This window comes from Poecilia reticulata, chromosome 16 (assembly GCF_904066995.2).
Source record: "Poecilia reticulata chromosome 16, P_reticulata-male-v2, whole genome shotgun sequence".
Lineage (NCBI taxonomy): Eukaryota > Metazoa > Chordata > Actinopteri > Cyprinodontiformes > Poeciliidae > Poecilia > Poecilia reticulata.
This window is the reverse complement of record NC_088845.1, coordinates 12,579,561-12,598,204: the sequence shown is the minus strand read 5'-3', so window position 1 is coordinate 12,598,204 and position 18,644 is coordinate 12,579,561. Positions and strand designations below refer to the sequence as shown.

Below are 18,644 nucleotides of genomic sequence, written 5' to 3'. Positions count from 1 at the left end.
GTTACTGAAACGTGGTAGCAGTTAAATAAAGTTTGCCGATTACAGAAAGATACGATTTTTGAGTTTTCAACTGGTTAGTAGCAAAGTCAGAGCCAACATTTTCCATTTCTGGTCAACAAACAGTTTCTGTGTGCGTCTCTGAACTCGTGCTTCCGTCTGCAGAGAAGGTAATGTTCCAGGGAGGAATGTAAGCAAATATTCAGGACAAAAGATTATAATCTTAAATACTTCCAGTATGTAGCTTGGAATCAGTGTCTGTACTTTAACTTTGGGCTGCACAGTAAAAGAAAAATAATAATAATAATTGAGATACTGCTGCTGTAACTTGCAACAATGCGCTGTTTATTGTGAACGAGGTCATTCTAAAATGTTCTGTAATCTTTTCAGTTCTTTTTATTTAGATAATACCTATTCGTAGCAAGCCACTTTAAAAGATAAACCATCTAACTCTATATCTTACTAGTATAGGATCCACTTTATTCCAGATTCAGTTCATTTCAATCCAATCATGCAGTTATCTTAAATCCGGTTGGATTCACTTTAGTTCAGTTGATTTAACTGAGTAATAATGGCTGACTGGTAAAGAGCTATTGATGAATCTCGAGCAGTAGCTCATCCTGAGCAAGCATGTGGAAACAATGGACAGGAATTACTTTCTTTTAAAGGAGATCTCTTATGCAAAATTCCAATTTGGCATGTTTCTATTCTTCTATTTAAGTCTCAACTGCTTCTAAAAACACTAAGCCATTTTTTGCCAATAAATTAATGTCTAAAAAATGAACTGCTTCAAAAACCTCATGAGTCACAGTTGACAGATGTCAGTGTCACTTATGGCTTTAGTTGTTTTCCCACTTTTTAATAAATTGTATCTTATAATTTTAGTCATTCAAAGAAAAAAAAGATTAATGCGTCTACTACTACATATTATACACATTCTTCAGATATGCAATCTGATAGAAATGCATTCAAACACATCTAAAATGTAGGTGTCTGTATCTTTAATTTAAGTGTTTGTATGTTTAATTTAAGTGTTTTTATGTTTTATGTGTTTGGAAGCCATATTGGTTTTTGATGTTGAAATTGATGACTTTCCAGAAAAGATTTCAATCTTTCAGGGTTATTCCGATTTTTCTTTTTTTTTTACTTTGAACTCAGAAAACATTTTTAAAGTAAAAATGTATCCCAGCAAGTCCCATAACATTATCTGTGCTGCAGAGACACACTAAATCGTTTGTAAACAGAAAAACATCGAGGCTCAGTTTTGGGTGTTTTATTTCTTCTTTTCCTCAGTTGCAGTTCTACTTATTGTTGTCTAAATAATTTTAAATTCAAGTTCAAAAATACCTTACTAATCCCAAAGGGAGATGAATGTTGTTGTAATTCATTTTTTCAAAGCCTTCGAAGGGTTATTGTAGATAGTGATGGCTGTTGGCAGAAAATATCTCTTGTAGCGGTCAGTATTGCAGGGAATCTGAAAAAGCCTCTGACTGAAGACACTATGTCTTCCCAAGACAGTCGCATCAAGAGGATGGTCAGGGTTGTCCTTAATTTTCTTGACCTTATGAAGAATCCGTCTTAGCGTCATCATCTCCAGGAGGTTAAATTTAAATAAATCTAAATTTGCTAGCCATGTTGCCATGTCCTTCAGCAGCCACAAGGGGGAGAGGTATCTGCAACCACAGCAACCTGATGTCCATCTGTACATATTTTAATAAGCAGAGCATGGATGGTTATTCGCTGCAGCCTCTTTTGTCAGTGAGCAGTTTAGTGGCCTCGGTGGTCCTTTGTGCTGCCAGTCCCTTCCCTCCTGTGCCAAAAGAACAGGCCAGGGTTAGGCGAGCAGAGATAAAGATTTGAGCTTCAACCTTGGTCGCGCCGTGGGAGAGTGCAGTGTCTGTCTAGACAAACCTGGCTCCCAATGGGCTGCCGAGATGATACAGAGAGGAGGAAGAAGGATGGAGGGGCAGAGGGCGTAGAGGATGAGAAGCAATTGAGGAGTATTAGGACAGGAGAGGAAGAGGTGTTGTGAAGGTGCGTGTGGTTGAGATGGTGCTGGTCTCAGAGCAGCCAGCAGCGTTAGTGTGTTTTAGCCCCCGCTGCTTCCCATAGGTTACCTCAACCTCTGTAGAGCGCACACTGTTAGAGCTACTGCTTATAATCCTGCAAGTCTTCGTGGAGCCACAAACACACCTGGACGTGGGAGTGGATTTTAAATCTCTCCCTTTGTATAATCGAGTCGTACTGTTTGGACTTGGGGTTCGTGTCCGAGCCCCGTTCCGTCCCCATCCAGAAGGAGAGGAATGTGATGGATCACATGAATTAAAGCCAGAGTGTGCTGTAGGCCCGGGGCTGCGGTAGATATAGGAGGGCCTCGCCGTAGCGCTATACTGAACCAGTTGGAGACCTTTGAAATGTCCCTGTGATGACCCATTACACAAACATCCTCCTCCCAGCTGACATCCTCCCTCCAATCTCTTTATTCATCCCCTTCTCACCTTCATCCCCGTCACCTTTACATCTCCTTCCTCCTTCCCTCGCAGTTTCCCCCTTCCTCTTTCTCTTTTTGTAGCATCTAATACTCTCCCTCCCTGCCTCTCCCTCATTCTTTGACAGTGGGGTGATTGATGGCACTCCAGAGGCTCCAGCCTCCTCCCCATCCTCCTCCCTGGAGTCGCACAATCAGATTGCGTGCTTGTGTTCGTCGTTTTACAAACACAACTTTTAGTAGCGAGCAAATTCTCACCATAAGCAGCTCAAGCCTTGAAATCTCCAGCTGGTTTGAATCGATTTCGGCAGCGGACTTGGCTCACGGCTGTGGTCTGAATAAATAAGTGTAAATGACTGAACAAAATCTCTGTGTGGTTTAAGTTGTGAGCATTTTTGCTTGCTGTGTAATTTCACTGCAACAGCTTGTTTGAGATTCTCAATCAACTATGCAGTCATGCATATTTACACTCTGGTTTTTATGTGGGCTGGTTTTGGTCTGAGCAAAGGTCACAGCCAAAGCCAGGTTGCCTTGGTGACCCCTGACCCAAGAACCCACCAAACGCCCCCCTGACCTCCCTTAAAGTACCTTCTGTCACTGATTGGTCCAGCTGAGCTGTTTCCAAATCTGATACAGTAAATTAAAACTCTCTGCCTTTAATGACGTGTCCAGCGTACGGTCGGGGATTTATAGTATTGTTTATTATTTATTGTGATAAGAAATGTAATTTATTTATTAACTATGTAAAAAAAATGTATTATTGGAAATATTACTTATATCGGTATCAATAAGTTTTAAAATTCACACATCTTTATGTGCCTAAAGAAGACCCTTCATGTCCTAAAGAAGCCTATTAGGAATGATTTTTAAGAGCAGTATTTGTGTTTGTGGGGCTCTGATTGCTGTGCCATTCAGTCCCAGTCATAGTTACCAAAAAGAAAAGTCGAATTGTGATAAATATTTAAGTCCATATCGCAGAATAGTCCAATGGGGATCTTTTGCAGCCTTTCGATTATGATTTAGTGAAATATAAAAATGGAGCAAATTTCAACCTTCATAGATACTTAAAGCAGATTTACACTTTCTAAGCATTTTTTGGTTTGACATTTTCGCTTACAAGAGAAACAAGGAAGACTCTGGTACAACACAAAGCCTTCACCTTTGACTAATCATGTTTTTTTTTTTGTTTAAACTTAGTACATCTGACCACTAACGCTCAGTGACTGCAAAAAGCAGACATGGATGCACCTGAACATCAAGCTTGGTGAAACACATTTCTGCTTTTAGCGAAAGAATAAAACCCATCATTCTTTTATTGCTGAGAATAAACTAAAATTTATTTTTTTACCTCAAAAACACCCTGAAACTGGAAATTGTGTGCTTTTCTTGTAATAAAACAAACAAGAGAGAATCTTTTTATATTCACTATGATTTACAGAAAATGGTTAAAGTTTATTGCTGAGCGGCTAAAGTAATTATGAAAAAATACCTTTTGTTTAATACAATAAAATAAAAAGGCACATTTCACACCAAAACCACATTATCTGTGGGAGAAACATCCAGTTTCTGGCCTGGGCGGCGTGATGGTCGGATATTCCCTCGTTTTTCTACACTTCTCATCCTGCGAGCTTCGCTGGTTTCTTTTAATTTTCCTGTAAAGACACACAAGGAAGCCGTGTGACCGAGGTTTCGCCCTATGACATCATCAAATGTGCTTCCCCAAATTATATAAAGACACTGACCTTAGTGAAAGTAAATGTCTGAATTTACAGAACATATTAAAATCTCTCTCTCATTATTCTTGCATTTAGTGCATGGGAATAATTTTGGTAATCCTGACCGACTTAAAACAGAAGTTTTGTCTGATTTAATGTCAGAATGTGAGAAAAAAAACATTATGTATCTATCTTAATATAGATAGATACATGTAAAAATCTGCTCTAACATTGTTGCTGTAACATTTTTTTTCCTCTTTTTTTATGAATGAAGACCTTTCTTTTTGAAGGTATTATTTTGAGAAAGCGCCGGGTACAAAAAATGTTTGCAGTCATTGAAATATTAATCGATTGTAATTTTTATAAACTTTTGTGCGCCACAATTGTTTCTAAACCTGGGAGGGATAAACTCAGAAATGGGATCCGGCCAAAAAAACAATCCTGTTTCTTTCTAACTGCGCACCTGAAGTGCAGCGCTGTGTCCTGCAGTACATGGGGTTGTTGTAAATCACCACATAAAGTATTTATAAGGTTAAACTTGGGAACTCTGCTGCTGTTAGCTTTTGAATTAGTGAACTCAGACCCAGGGAGAGGGGACAGGGAGGAGTGATTCGACCTCTCTCTTCAGGGCCCGGATCCCGGCTTAGAAGAGCAAAGAGTGCCACCCTGTGGCCGCTCTGGCTCACTGCCACAGCAGCCCTCTGACTCATTCAGATATGAGAATCTGGCGAGAAGAAATCCTGCTGAAACGCGCCGTTCTGCAACCGCAGCATCATTCCTCGACGTTAGCGTTTCACTTGTTTATCGGTTTAGTCTTTTAATCCAAGTGGGTGGCGCTGATAGTGGCTCATGTTTACTTTTATCTGCAATGTTCCACTCATGCCCCGTGTACCCGTCACGTGTAGAGATTCATAGTGTGGGTTTCTGTGGTGTGTCACTGTGTGCAGCCCACAGTGTGGCGTGGTCAGTGGTACAGTGAACGTACTGACTGACTTTTTCCTTCCGCTTGGGTTAGAGTTAAACTTAGCCGAGGATGTCTCACTTGTTCTGCTGCTGGGGGCCGACAGACCACCGGACGCCCACCCGTGTGCTCCCTCTCGCCCCCTTCAGTCAAAACATAAACACAGGTATGACGAAAAGAAACTGTGATGGTTGTAAAAGTTTTAAAGAGCTCCGAATGTACGTTGGGTCAGGGTTCAAGCCATCCGTCATAAACTCGTCAAGCTGGCTGTTTTCGGCTCGCATGTGTGAGCGCGTTAGCAGCAGTGTGTGTGAGTGGCTGTTTCCAGCCGCGCCATCACTTTCCGACGGCACTTATCATCCCCCTCTTTTTCACCTCAGTCTATCTGATCAATCTCCTCGCTCGCTCACTCTCTCTCCCACTCTCTTCTGCCGTGTCCCCCTTTCTTTTTCTGTTTTTTTTTTTTTTTTTATGCATGAGTTGTATTTTACTCTCCACTCTGTGTTTGAGTTCCTATTCTTTTGAGCTACTTCCTGTTATGTTGCAGGATGTGGGGAGGAGGTGGGGCCTTGGGGGTGTGGACTGGTACAGAAAGACAGAGAGAGAGAGAGATAGAGAGGCAGGCACGGGGAGGGAGGGGTAATTCAACCATATGATTGAATACACTCGACACGGGGAGGGCGAGTGAGAGTTTTTCTTTAGGAAGCACGCACGCTCTCACACAGATATGACCAAGACAGCGGCGATAGCGGCCAAGGACTTCTCCAGTATGTGGTTGCCAGGTGAGTGGCCGTCTGTGCAGCTCTCTGTCATTGCTGCCCATCATTTGCCAAGACCAATTAGGCGTGAGGAAGAGGGAACTGTGTGTGTGTGTGTCTGTGTGAGGAAGAGCCATCTCTAGGCTGTTGATTAATGCCACTGGGTCTAACAAGCTCAACTAATTAGAGAACATCAAAGGATGAGAGGTGAAAGGATGGACTGGACGCAGGGAAAGGTCACCTGACTTGCCCTGCGTGTGTTCATGTGCGTGCATGCTTCAAATTAATGGTACATGTTAAATATTCTTGCGGAGATTCAATTTAGGATGGAAAAATGTGCTGCACCATCAACAACATTTTCTTCTTTTTTTTCTCAAGTGCTGTAGCATTAGGGTTTTACCTCAATGATGTTTCACTGATAAGGAAGGCTTCATGCAACTTTAAAAGTGGTATAAACTTTGTGAGGCTGTGCATGCCACGGAGGCTTTGCTTTTGCTTTGACCAGGCTTAATTTTGTCTGTACGTTAGAAAAGAAACAGAATATCAAAACGGGAAACACTTAAAATAATCCTCCTTCTCAGTAGTTAAAAATATTTAGAAGAAAAGCAGAATGAATTGCAGCTCTTCTCACCTCACAGCATCAGTTAGGTGGTCAAAAGAGGCTACGAGAAGTGAAAACAGCCTGAGCTGACCGGCTAAACACACACACACACGCACACCGATACACACACACACAGCAGGGCTGCTGGTTGAGTCACCAATTACCAGAAATCAATTTTTCAAATGTCAATTAGCTCATGTTTTCTCCGGGCCCGTCGTCAAGACTCAATTTGTTAAACATGTTGCGAATTTTCATGCGCTGATGTGCAACCTTTTATCAGTGGGTGATTCACGGATTTGAAAAAGCTCAGTCACATCTTAACCCCGATGTGGTCACTCTCTGCGACCTCGGAGAAATTGCTCCGATCATCAGGGTGACACATCAGCCGCACAGAAAGCAGCAAACAGTAACAGTTTCACTGTAACACGGTGGAAAACAATGCAGACGAAGCAAAGGCTGAAACTGGTAAAAGTAGAAAGTTATGTCAGAAGCTCTGATAACCGAGTCTGCAGTTATTTTGTGTTTGCATACAACTAAAGGATCAGCTCAATAATTGAGTGTAAAGGTGAAACAATTTCTCAACTGAGAAAATTAGAAATTAACTAATGAATTTTAATAATCATTTAAAATCAATTCATTTAAACCCTTACATTAATTAGCATCTAATTCATTTTCCGTGACGTTTTCTTATTGTTTTGGCAGAAAAATTGGATTATAATATGTGAAATATTTGCTATTTTCTACATGAGCCTGGAATCAGACTTGGTTAAAATCGCATTATACTGTTTATGAGTTTATTTGTTTTAATTTTTAACTGTTTTATTGAACTGAAATTTGCTAATCGTTCAACTGAGCAATGATGAAATGCCAACTTTCATCATTAACCAGCAACTTCTGTTTTTATTAACGCGTCTTTCTGTGTTATTTTATTTCTTACGTTAGCATTTTATTAAAATATTTAGTTGTTTTGGTTGGTGTCTGGAGTGAGTCTGATACTATAAAATTGTTTTATTGCGGCTGAAGTGAGCATCCTGTTGGATTTAATTCATTTTTTTAATAATTTAGGAATTATCATTATAATTATAATTATCATAATAACTCCACATCCAAGCCTGATTCAGGAAGTGAGGCTCAGACTTGTTGCAGTCAAGTTTTATCTGAGCCAAAATACCCAGAGGAGAATAACAGAAACAGTCCAGACTGTGCACAGACAGCGTTGTTCCTCGTTCCTTTCTGTTGCATCATTTATTCATGACACAGGATTATACAGCATTAATTTTAATCTGGTTAAGATGCAGCGTTTCGTCTGGCTTCGCATTCTGGTTTCTCACAGTCACAGATCAAACCCCCTGTTCCCTGAAGCTACCTAAGAAAAAAAAAAAAATGTTTCTCCCTGCTGGTTTTCATCGTGTTTGTGCAGAAATATGCATCTTCTTGCTCCTAATATTATCGTCTCACCTTTAACTTATTGTGATGGGTCAAATGAGTCGTGTGTTTGAACGCGCGGCAGCGTGTTGTTAAAGATAAGCAGGTTTTTTTAAAAGATGGAGTGAAAGAGAGAGTGAGAGAGGGAGAGCAGGTTAATATTAATAGCTACACTGACAGTAAATGTCGGGTTTAGCACTCAGCATTCAACCCGGTACAAGGGGAAGTCGGGAGGGGAAGTGAGAAAAAGACACAGCATCTTGATATACTGTCCCGCCACCATATTACTGACCACATTATCCACCATACTACCGTCTACAGGCCGTTTCACGCCATGAATCGGCACACAGCTTTTCCCTGTCTGCTGCACACATGGACGAGGAGAACATGCATCGTTTCATCCGCTTGATTTTGGTCTTGTAACCGTGAGCCAAAAAAACGTCTCAATCCGAGCAGCTATCAAAGTAACGTCCGTGTCTTCTTACCAATTTTGTGTAAATAAGAGGAAGATGCTATTTTGGGGCAAATTCTGTGGTTTTTAGCAGAAATTGAGCAATAGTGGACACTTCTCATATTTTCCTAATAGCCGCCATCACAAAGTCCCCAAAACAGGGGGGCTTACTGTATGTAAAATGGGAACAACCACAAAGTGACCCTGAAAATAGACTAACCAGCATCCTTAATTTTGCATCCTGACCAAATTAGCTTCATCGTTTTGAGGGAAATCCTGCAGTCAGCATGTTGGTTGGTTTGCACGCATGTGTGTGGGCCCTCACCGTCATGCAGCGAGTGGAGCTTCTCAAGCAGATCGTCACCTAGACCCCCCCCCGCCTTCCCCCGCGTCCCCCCCATTCCCTGAAGACATTCATGCATGCTCTGAAGCTGACTGATCTCACATCTGGTTCACTAAAACAAACATGTTGCTGCTGCAGAGAGCGCCAGAAACCAGCCAACATGAGTATGTGGGTCGGTCCTGTTTGGATTCTGCTGACGCTGGATGGGCACCACGTTGGATTGGTTTCAATGTTGGCTTCTAGTATCTGATGCACTGACTTCATGTGAACAACATGTGGAAAAGCAGCTCCTATCTATGCTTAGAAATTACAACTAGTTTGAGTTTTTACGTGGAGTTGGTTGCTCTGCATGAAATCGGTGTAGCTAATTAGTGCGATCCAGTATGTAACCCACGGATGGTGCCATGTTGCGAAAACAGACGTGAATGTTAACTGTGGCTCGGCTCAACTTACAATAGTGAAGTGGTGCTTCAAAAAAGTAAGCAGTATCAGAATATCAAGTGGTTCTATTTTTGCTTTTGAGCGACTGATGGAAACTCAAAACTGGTATATCTTCAAAAGAAAAGAAAGCATAACCTGTGCAAAATTAAATATCAAAATCAATGTTCCAACTCTCTAAATCTTTAAAGGCATAATAATAATTCAATTAAAAAAAACGTTTTGCATAAAACTTTCTGTCAGGCTGCATATTTGTTCTACGGTGATCATCGCCTGAACGTTTAGCTGTTCAGGGTTTCTGCAGGTTTCACCAGAGTTAATTTAAAAGTTTCAAAGATGATTACTAATTAAAGATAAGACACATGAAAGATAACATAACCTGCTTAATAGCTTAAGTATATTTAATATAACTTCAACCACAGCTTTTTCAGCTGTGGTGTGTGACTCGAGCGCATTTCGCCGACGCTTCAAGGCCGTCCTGCGCAAGATAGTAAAATTTATGATGGTTATTACGGCGATTATTATCGCTGCTCGCATGTTACGCTTTATTATATCTGCGTCCAGTGATTTAAGAAGCCTGTGGAGTAAAATACGTATGTTATAAATGTATTGACCTAAACTTAATTTTACGCCAGAAAGTCAGTTTCAGAGGTTGAACTATTTTATTAGGAACCCTAAATATCCTTAAGATGAGGCTTGTTGCGTCTCCGTATCACGACATTTGTAGTTTTGTCACAGTTTTTTTTGTAAAGGTTTTAGTCCAAAGAAATGAATAAACACAAAAAAAAGTCATTTTCAGCCTATTGTCTGACCATGTCTAATTCTTTTTATGGTCTGAAATTTAGATTTTTACTCTTTTTAAGAAGCTGCAAACATTCTGTTTGTAGACTTGTTTGCTTTGATCTCGACATCTTTAGCGATGAAAGCAATAATCATCTTCGCAGGGACAATGCATCAATCAATGACTGCTACTTTTCTGTATCCCACTGTAAGGAAATGTTGTTAATGACTATTAATAGATGATGCTTACCAGCAGAAAGTCCCTCAGTTCTTTTGGTCTGACAGTAATAAGGAGTAAAGTGAAGCCTTCAGAAGGCAAAAAATTTAATTAGATTAAACTGAGTTGAATTAAACTACACGTGGGGGTCTCCATAATTTATGAAAATACTTCCCTTAAAAAGAAAAACTAAAGGATACTTAAGATTTTTAAGTGCATAGGTGTGAAATGAGAGCAAGCAGAGCAGGAAACGTGAACCCAAACCAATGATGAGGCAAAATGACTCTGAGCTGTAGAGGTGACATTTGACTGATGGCTGGTTCACTTAAAACAGGGCATCTGGTCAGCAGCGGTCAGGGAATCGGTGTGTCGCTACTGCCACCCAGTGGCGGAACAACTGCTTGACCATTAGCAAAGCAAGCAGTCATTGTTTTGGTCACATTTGTCTTCACGCAGCGATAAAAATGAAATTGAGGCATCATGTGCGACAACAGAACCGGGAGAGAAGAGAGGCTGAACATGAGAAGGGAGACTGAGAGTTTATTATGCAGGTGGCAGATATAATTAGTTGGTCGTTGGGCAGATTTGCATGTTTTCACAAAAGGGAAGTTGCTCTGTGTGTGTGTGTGTGTGTGTGTGTGTGTGTGTGTGTGTGTGTGTGTGTGTGTGTGTGTGTGTGTGTGTGTGTGTGTGTGTGTGTGTTCGTGTTAAGGGAAGGCAGAGCAAGAGAGTGGGGGGAGAAATGGTTTCAAATGGACACAACAAAAAGTTTTTCTTTTACAGTTTGTGGTTTCAGATAAATAAAAAGGGTTTTGTAGCAGATAATGCCACAGGCTGATAACCAAACATAAGTCACCGCACACCGGCACATCCATGGACACGCACACCATCACACACCTTTGTGTTCTGCGTAAACTCCTCTCAAACGTCCCCGTCCGTGTCTTCCCAGGCCTAAATTCCGCCTTTGTCCTGACAAACAGAAGCAAAGGCTTACATTTGCAGCCTTGCCCCATTCATGACTGTCGCCGCTGGGACTGTCCCAAACAAGAGAACCAGAAAGTGATGCGGTCTTGTGATGAATGACAAACAACATGAGACATTTTCAGAGCTTCTTTACTCCCACGAAAACACCCCGGGTTAAATTTAGAACAAGCAAACACCTTTAGGTCAACCCACTCCTGTGTTCAACCTCTAATTGGAAAGAGTGAATGAATGTGGGCTGGATGTATAGTTGTGAATGATTCAGTTTAAGTTTACAGTGTGTAGGCTTCTCTCTGTGACCTGAAAAACACTCAACCCCGACATATCGGAGATCGCCGCCCTGGCCTTCCTCTTTCCCCTGCTGTCATCTAGATTCTGGTCACTTACATGTTCTGCTATCATCTGCACTTCTTCTTCTTCTTCTTCTTGTGTGACACATTTTACTCGTGTCTTTCCTGCCGCAGATATCAGGATGTCAAAGCCAGCAGAGGTTGAGAAAGTCGGGGCTGACTCACCGTTAGAAGGCACAGGTAGGGTCGGCCTCAGTTATTTCAGATAAGTCGCTACTCCTTTAGTACAGATGTGTAACAAGCATGGCATTGGAAAGTATTTGTGTTAACTGGTGTGTGTGAGACAGAGAGCTGTGCTGGAGATGAGATTTATCACTTTTTCCTTTGCCTCCTACGCAGAGTCAGAGCGGAATGGACCTGAATCAAATCACCAGGTAGGTCTTACACTTCTCATCGTTACAATCATCTTCCACCTCCTTTACCTACAAACTGATGTGCAGCGTGAGATAATGGCCCCTAATAGTTGTGTTTGAACTCGTTTTTTACAATACAGTTCATGATATTTTGGTAAAAATGTCCAACAACCCGTTGAATAAGTGTATCTTCTGTTCCAGTAGCACTTCCAACCAAACTTTTCATTTGAATACTTTTTTCATTGGGGGGAAAACAACATGAATAAGAAATAATTGTTTTTATTTCAAATTATGAGAACAATGATTAATACTTTGTAGAATCCTGTTTGCTAGTAAAATGGCTCTTCTACAAAATTTCACGATCCAAATTCAGAGGGATATAAATTTAGTTATGTTTTTAATATTTTAATGTTATAATTTCACTGATAAATAATAAAAAAAAGATTAAACAAAGAAAACATTTCGTACAACACAAAGAGCTTGCCCATCATTGCCCACATTTTTATTTGTATTTTTTTTGCTTGTGTTTTAATTTTATAAATAAAAAGAACCAGAAATATTCAGAGAATTTTACTCAAAAACAAACTTGGGTAAAATCCCTTCTTTAAACTTTTCAATAAAGAGTGATCCGTATCCTGCTCTTGCTTCTGAGGATAGACATAAATTAAACAGACTAATCTTTTTAATACTCTACCTAAAAATGTAGGAAATTGTGTTAATTTTTTTCAATAAGGGAAACACACGAGACTCATTTTGTTTTGAATCTGCAATAGTTTATATATCATTGTACAGCAAAATCCTACATTTTAAGGTTAGTTTATTATTAGCATGTGCAACAAAAATACCTTATTTTTTTCTTTCTTTTTAAATACAAGCTTTAATATTTACAATAATATTAATATTTATGAAACAATTTTTGATCATCCAGAGTCCTTTTCTTGAGCTCCTTTTCTTGAGCTCCTCCTATTTTTTTTTTCTAAAATATTTAAGCTGGGAACTGAGAAGGCGGTTGTTTTGGTGCCTCTTTTGGATCCCGGTCCTGTCAAAATATCAAATGATGACCCATTACTAGTTTACTAGGAAACTAGATTTTTATTTAAAATGTCTATTCATTTCAAAGAATCAGCTCTTTGGAAGAAAAATAGACCCTCAGCATTACAGATCCTCCACCGTATTTCACAGCAGGCAGGAGTGACTGTCGCTGAACAGTTTAAACTCAGTCTTATCAGAGCTCCTTCTGTTTATGTTTGTGATTCAGGGGGAAAAACGTATTTCTATCATGCATTAAGAGCAACCAGTTGGCATGTAGCAAGCATCGAATGGTTGTTTGGAAACTTGGTGCAGATTTTCTTCCTACGCTCTTTACCTTCTTCCTCAGTCTGCTTGATGAGAAGATACTTTTTAGCTTTTTGTTTGTTACTGTTCAGTGTTTTTATAGTTTTTTTCTCTGACTGTACACAGTCATGGGCAACTTTAAGCAAGATAAGTCCTTTCTATTCTTTGGAAGATCGACACCTACCTGCTTCTTTTAAAGGGCATGTTCTCCCTTCATTCGTACATTTGATAAATAGCATTTTTTTTTTTAGATAACATTTACACCTCAGGGATATAAGTAGCCACTGATTACTAGTGAAAAGTTAATATGTACTTTAAAAAGTAAAAGAAAATTACAAAAATGTCTGAGTTACTTTCATTTTATAGGATATTTTTAATAATTGTGGCACAGACAATTTAGTTACGAAGGTTAATTTCTTCTTGTGGTTTCCCCTACTCATAAATGTACTAAGAGGTTTTAAAATGTGATACATTGTGTATGGATAATTTGGACTGACATACAATTAAAGTTGTTTTTTTAAAGTGTGCATGCTGAGATTTTGCACTAAAGCGAGACAAAAAACATTTAGGAAAATGTCCCCAAGAAACATCTGTAAATGTCTCTCTTCATTTGGTCAGAAAAGCACATGGATGTCAGTCCATAATATCAACAGTCAGTGTTCGGGTTGTTTATGTAATTCAGTGTTTGACTCCTTTCTCCAAGGTTCATGCGATGAAAGTCAGCCCCTTTCCTCTCTCACCGAACCTGAACAGCAGCAAGGTGAGCGAACTGTTGTGTGTCGGTGTTAACGAGCCGCCCCTGCGTGTCTCTGCGTGATTCTGCTTCAGAGTTTGTGCATCTTTTGTATCCCGGCGTCACGCTGTAGGCTTATTGACAGTATGGCTGCTGACGCTTTGTACTCATTTCTAAGCTCTGAATTGCTCTTTTGTTGCGTCGGATGGTCAGGCTGACAATGTGTCCACTCTCCGCCCCGTCTTCGGTGTAAACATATTCGCAACAAAAAAAAAGCGCATTAAGGCCCTCTGCTGTCACTAAGCCCAGGGATAAATTAAGTAAGTCTGTGAGATCACTCATTTCACCATGTTATTAATCTTCATTTTCATACTACGAGAGATATGCAAATCAGTACAATGGAAGGAGCTTGGTCTTCCAGTCCAAACATGCCCCGGCCTGGGAGAAAAAATATCATCCCTTTGTGCTGAGCAAACACAGACTGGAAACACAGTTCAACGATGGTTAAATAATAACACTGTAACTGACTCTGAGAAGTAAACTCACCCCGCTCAGGTTCACTAATTCAGATCAGTAGATTATTAACCCTTTGTCCTAAAACGTCAAATTTCACCTAAATCCTAAGTAGCCTCTAGGTTTTACCATTTTCCTTTCGATGTTTAGATATCACCACCAGCTATATTTTTATTTTATTTTAGATTTTCTTCTACATTTGTCCCCATATGATCTTTGTTTTTAAACCAGAATAAGATGGATGAGTGCCCAGAAATGTCTCCAGGCCTTCCTCCCTCTCACGGCCCGACTCCTTCCCAGACAGCCCTACAACACACTCAGCTCATGCTGACTGGCTCGCAGCTAGCAGGGGTAAGACTAACAAATACGCGCAGCCGTGCGCCCTGCCATGCCTTTACCTCGCTTGCTTCTTCTCATGCTGCTTTTTGAACACTTTGTTTCCCTTCTTCATCCTAACTTCTTGCTCTTTTCCTCTTCTGTACCTGCCTCTTTCTTTTTTTCTTTCTTTCTGCAGCTGACAGCTTTATTGCCAGCGCAGCAACAGCTGCTGCTGCAGCAGGCTCAGGCACAGCTCCTGGCTGCTGCCGTGCAGCAGTCCAATGCAGCCCATGCAGCTCATGCTGCCCATGCCGCCGCTCAAGCCAATCAGCAAGCTCAGGCAGCTGCAGCAGCAAATCAGCAAGCCCAGCAGCAGCAGCAACAGCAGCAGCAGCAACACACAGGACAGACAGGGCAGCAGGCTCAGTCCCAGGGACAGGGACAGAGCACACAGGAGCAAAACACCCAAAGTGTCCCTGTCCCGCCTCCTCCGCCTCAGCTCACTCTCTCCCAGCCTATCCAGCTCACAGCCCAGGTACTGACCGCCAGTCCCAGACATTTCCTGATCAAAGAGGGGCCTTCAGTCAGTCGAACAACTCATCCTGATTCACCCGTTTGTTCTTATCATTCCGCTCTACATCCAGACCCACTCCCTTTTCCCAGTGAAAACAAATGATTTATTAGCACGCCTTTCCGTTATGAAATCCTTTTCTTGCAAATGTGAGTCAGTTCCCGCCTGCTAACATTTATGAACTTGTTTCTCTGTTGAACAGGACATTCAGCAGCTGCTGCAGCTTCAGCAGCTGGTGTTGGTGCCCGGTCACCCGCTTCCGTCTCCAGCCCAGTTTCTCCTCCCGCAGGCACAGCAGAGCCAGCAAGGTGGGAGTGCCAGACTTTTTGATTTATGCAGTGTTTTATAAAAGTATTGATGCCCTTTGAACCTTTTCTCATTATGTTACATTATTCAGAGGACCGACACAAAGCGGACATAATTGTGAAGTTAAAGAATCGGAAGTTCCATTTATTTTTATGAATAAAAATATAAACATTGAAACAACCATTTATATTAATACTCTATTAATACTTTACAAATAACTTTTACTCTAATTGTACATATAATGCAGCTGCACTTTAGAACCTTTTAGAGTAGAGTAGATACCAAATTATTGCATATTTTGGATCCAATACCAAGTAAATACAGGGGCAATATCAATAGTGATAAGAATACATTTTATTTAAGCTTGATATGTCATCAAACTTCTGATGACATATGCTTTCTGTTGTTTTTTTTCTTTTAATTATTTTTTTTCAAACCTAGGAAAATATTTGGACAAAGTTTAAAGGTGTCTACAAAGTCATTTAATAACATATTGACATGATTTGGGGGCATTTTTCCTAAATAAACAAAGTGCAAAATATTACTATTTGAGAGCAAATCGAAAGAAAATTTATTTTTAAGGCAGAGTTGAGAAACTACAGTACAAAAATGAAAATAAAAAACCAAGAGTAAATCTGAAACTAAAGTATCAATCTGATGCAGATAATGACTTGGTATTGATATGATCAATATTTTAGATTGATCTACCCACCTCTATCTCAGAGAGTTAAAAAAAAAAAGCATCATGAAGACCAAGAAACAGCAAGAAACTGTGTAAGACATGGCCGTCCACCTGAAATGAGAGACGAAGGAGAAACAGCAAAGTGGGCCATGATACATTGAGGGCAGCTACAGAATCTGTTGATGGAACAAATGTTAGTCTTCCATATAAAACCCTGTTTGCAGTTTGCCACAAGCTTTATAGGAAGAAGGTGCTCATCATGTTTGCAGCCTGATGCTGAAGGAATGCTTGTCTTCAGCAGCGTCAGGGAAGCAGGTAGGGGTTGATGGGAAAATGTTCAGCTGTAAATGTAAATACAGGGAAATAGTGGAAGACCACCTATTAGAGGCTGCGCTAGAGGGCAGGACAGTGATAAAAGAAATTCACCCAGAGCTGAAATGCTTCACTTAGAAGCTCTCTATCAAGTCTTACTGAGCAAAATGGGCAAACATTGCAATTTGTAGACATTCTAAAAAACAGTAGAGATGTACCCCAAATGATTTGCAGTGTAATTGCTGTGAAAGGCGGTATTAATTCAGAGGAACTTAAAGACACATCCTGCTTGAAGGTCACATATTATGCTTCTTTGGCTAGGTCAGGATAGGTCTAAGATCATAGAGGATGAGATTTTAGCTGGTCAGTTCTGACTGTTTTGTGCTCTTTTCAGACGGAGCTGTTGTACAGCGTCTTGTCACTTTAAATCTAAATAAGCTGGTCAAAGTTTACACTCGCACATGAAAATGGCTGCAAACAGATGCACAATTATACACCTGTACATCTTTGAAAAGCAGAAGTGAAGCCTCCTGCACAACCAACAAGAATGTAGCAAGTGGTTTCTGGATGGCAAGTCAACAACAACAACAAAAAAACACTTGTCTTTTCCAGCAGCCAATGTAAACCCAGTACAGCGGTAAAACCAACTGACCAAATGTGCGAGGTGAGGGCCAGTGCCTGCTGACTTGTAACTTTACTTTTGGCAGGTTTTTGAAATGACAAATTTTTCAGACACCAAAAGAAATTAACTCATTGCTAAAAAATACAATGTGTGGGTTTTTCAAGAAACCCAAATGGAAGAACAAAAACATACAAAATATGAACAATAATAGGTCCCCTTTAAAAGATTTCTGAGTAAAATAATGTTGGGTTATTTTTCTTTTAGTTCCCATTACGTCCTGCTTTGTGTTGTTCTACATTGATGTTTTTGATTTTAACGTGTCGATGTGTGAAAGGGTTCAAGGGCTGCTGATGCAGACAAAGTCTCCTTCTTTTTGACTTACACGCAATTTCTTGTGCGTTCTTGTTGATCAGGACTCCTATCGACACCAAATCTTATTCCGCTACCTCAGCAAAACCAAGGGAGCCTCCTGTCTGCTCCAACTAGAATGGGACTCCAGTCGCAGGTAGGAAACTTTTTACTCAGTGGAAAAGACAAACCCACTCCATGAACAAGCACGGTGAGAAAAAAACAAAAAACACTTCCTTTCTCATTTTCACTTTCATTCATCTCATGTCCTGTCAGGTGCAGCGAGACAAGAGCATAGATGTGGGCGGAGGAGGAGGCATGACTACGGTGCCCTCTGTGACCTCTCACCCCGAGGAGCCCAGCGACTTGGAGGAGCTGGAACAGTTTGCCCGCACCTTCAAGCAGAGACGCATCAAGCTGGGCTTCACGCAGGTGAGCAGAGGCCGATGTCACGTCAGCACTGAAGCATCTCTGTCTGCTTTGACTTGTCTCAAATCGGTTTCCTCCACCCTGCCAACAGGGAGACGTCGGCCTGGCCATGGGGAAGCTGTACGGCAACGACTTCAGCCAGACCACCATCTCTCGCTTCGAGGCGCTCAACCTGAGCTTTAAGAATATGTGCAAGCTGAAGCCACTGCTGGAAAAGTGGCTCAACGATGCAGGTGAGCTCTTATTCAAAATATATTTACACTTTCACTCCTTCTGACTGAGGAGTAACTGTGGGTTTTGCCCTGCAGAGACCATGTCCATAGACAGCACCCTGCCCAGTCCCAGCTCCCTGTCCTCTCCGTCTATGGGCTTCGATGGCGTTCCTGGTCGCAGGAGAAAGAAGAGAACCAGCATTGAGACGAACGTACGTGTGGCCCTGGAGCGTGCATTCCTGACGGTAAGATTATTATTATTATTATTAGAATCTATTACCCAGTTTTTAAAGTTTGAATGTTTGTATTTATTTATTTATCTATAAAATAAGAGGAAGATTCTAATTCTATTCTATCTATTTATGGCTTCAGATCAATTATCTATGTATTTTATGTCACTAAAAT

The 18,644-nt window shown here is 40.7% G+C and overlaps 1 protein-coding gene across 4 annotated transcripts in view; it reads left to right on the top strand.

Moving 5' to 3' along the window:
* The window catches only part of pou2f2b (POU class 2 homeobox 2b), a 60,868-nt gene that overhangs the window by 32,259 nt on the left and 9,965 nt on the right, over window positions 1-18,644 (top strand). For 2 of the 4 annotated variants that reach the window (XM_008431320.3, XM_008431323.3), the window contains exons 2-11: window positions 11,620-11,685; window positions 11,845-11,879; window positions 13,897-13,953; window positions 14,671-14,790; window positions 14,954-15,292; window positions 15,531-15,636; window positions 17,664-17,755; window positions 17,875-18,030; window positions 18,119-18,260; window positions 18,336-18,484. In XM_008431320.3, the coding sequence (XP_008429542.1) occupies window positions 11,620-11,685; window positions 11,845-11,879; window positions 13,897-13,953; window positions 14,671-14,790; window positions 14,954-15,292; window positions 15,531-15,636; window positions 17,664-17,755; window positions 17,875-18,030; window positions 18,119-18,260; window positions 18,336-18,484 (1,262 nt within the window). Of the gene's footprint in view, window positions 1-1,403; window positions 5,944-11,619; window positions 11,686-11,844; window positions 11,880-13,896; window positions 13,954-14,670; window positions 14,791-14,953; window positions 15,293-15,530; window positions 15,637-17,663; window positions 17,756-17,874; window positions 18,031-18,118; window positions 18,261-18,335; window positions 18,485-18,644 lie in introns of those variants that run through there. The other 2 variants (XM_008431321.3, XM_008431322.3) reach the window with 2 other exon arrangements.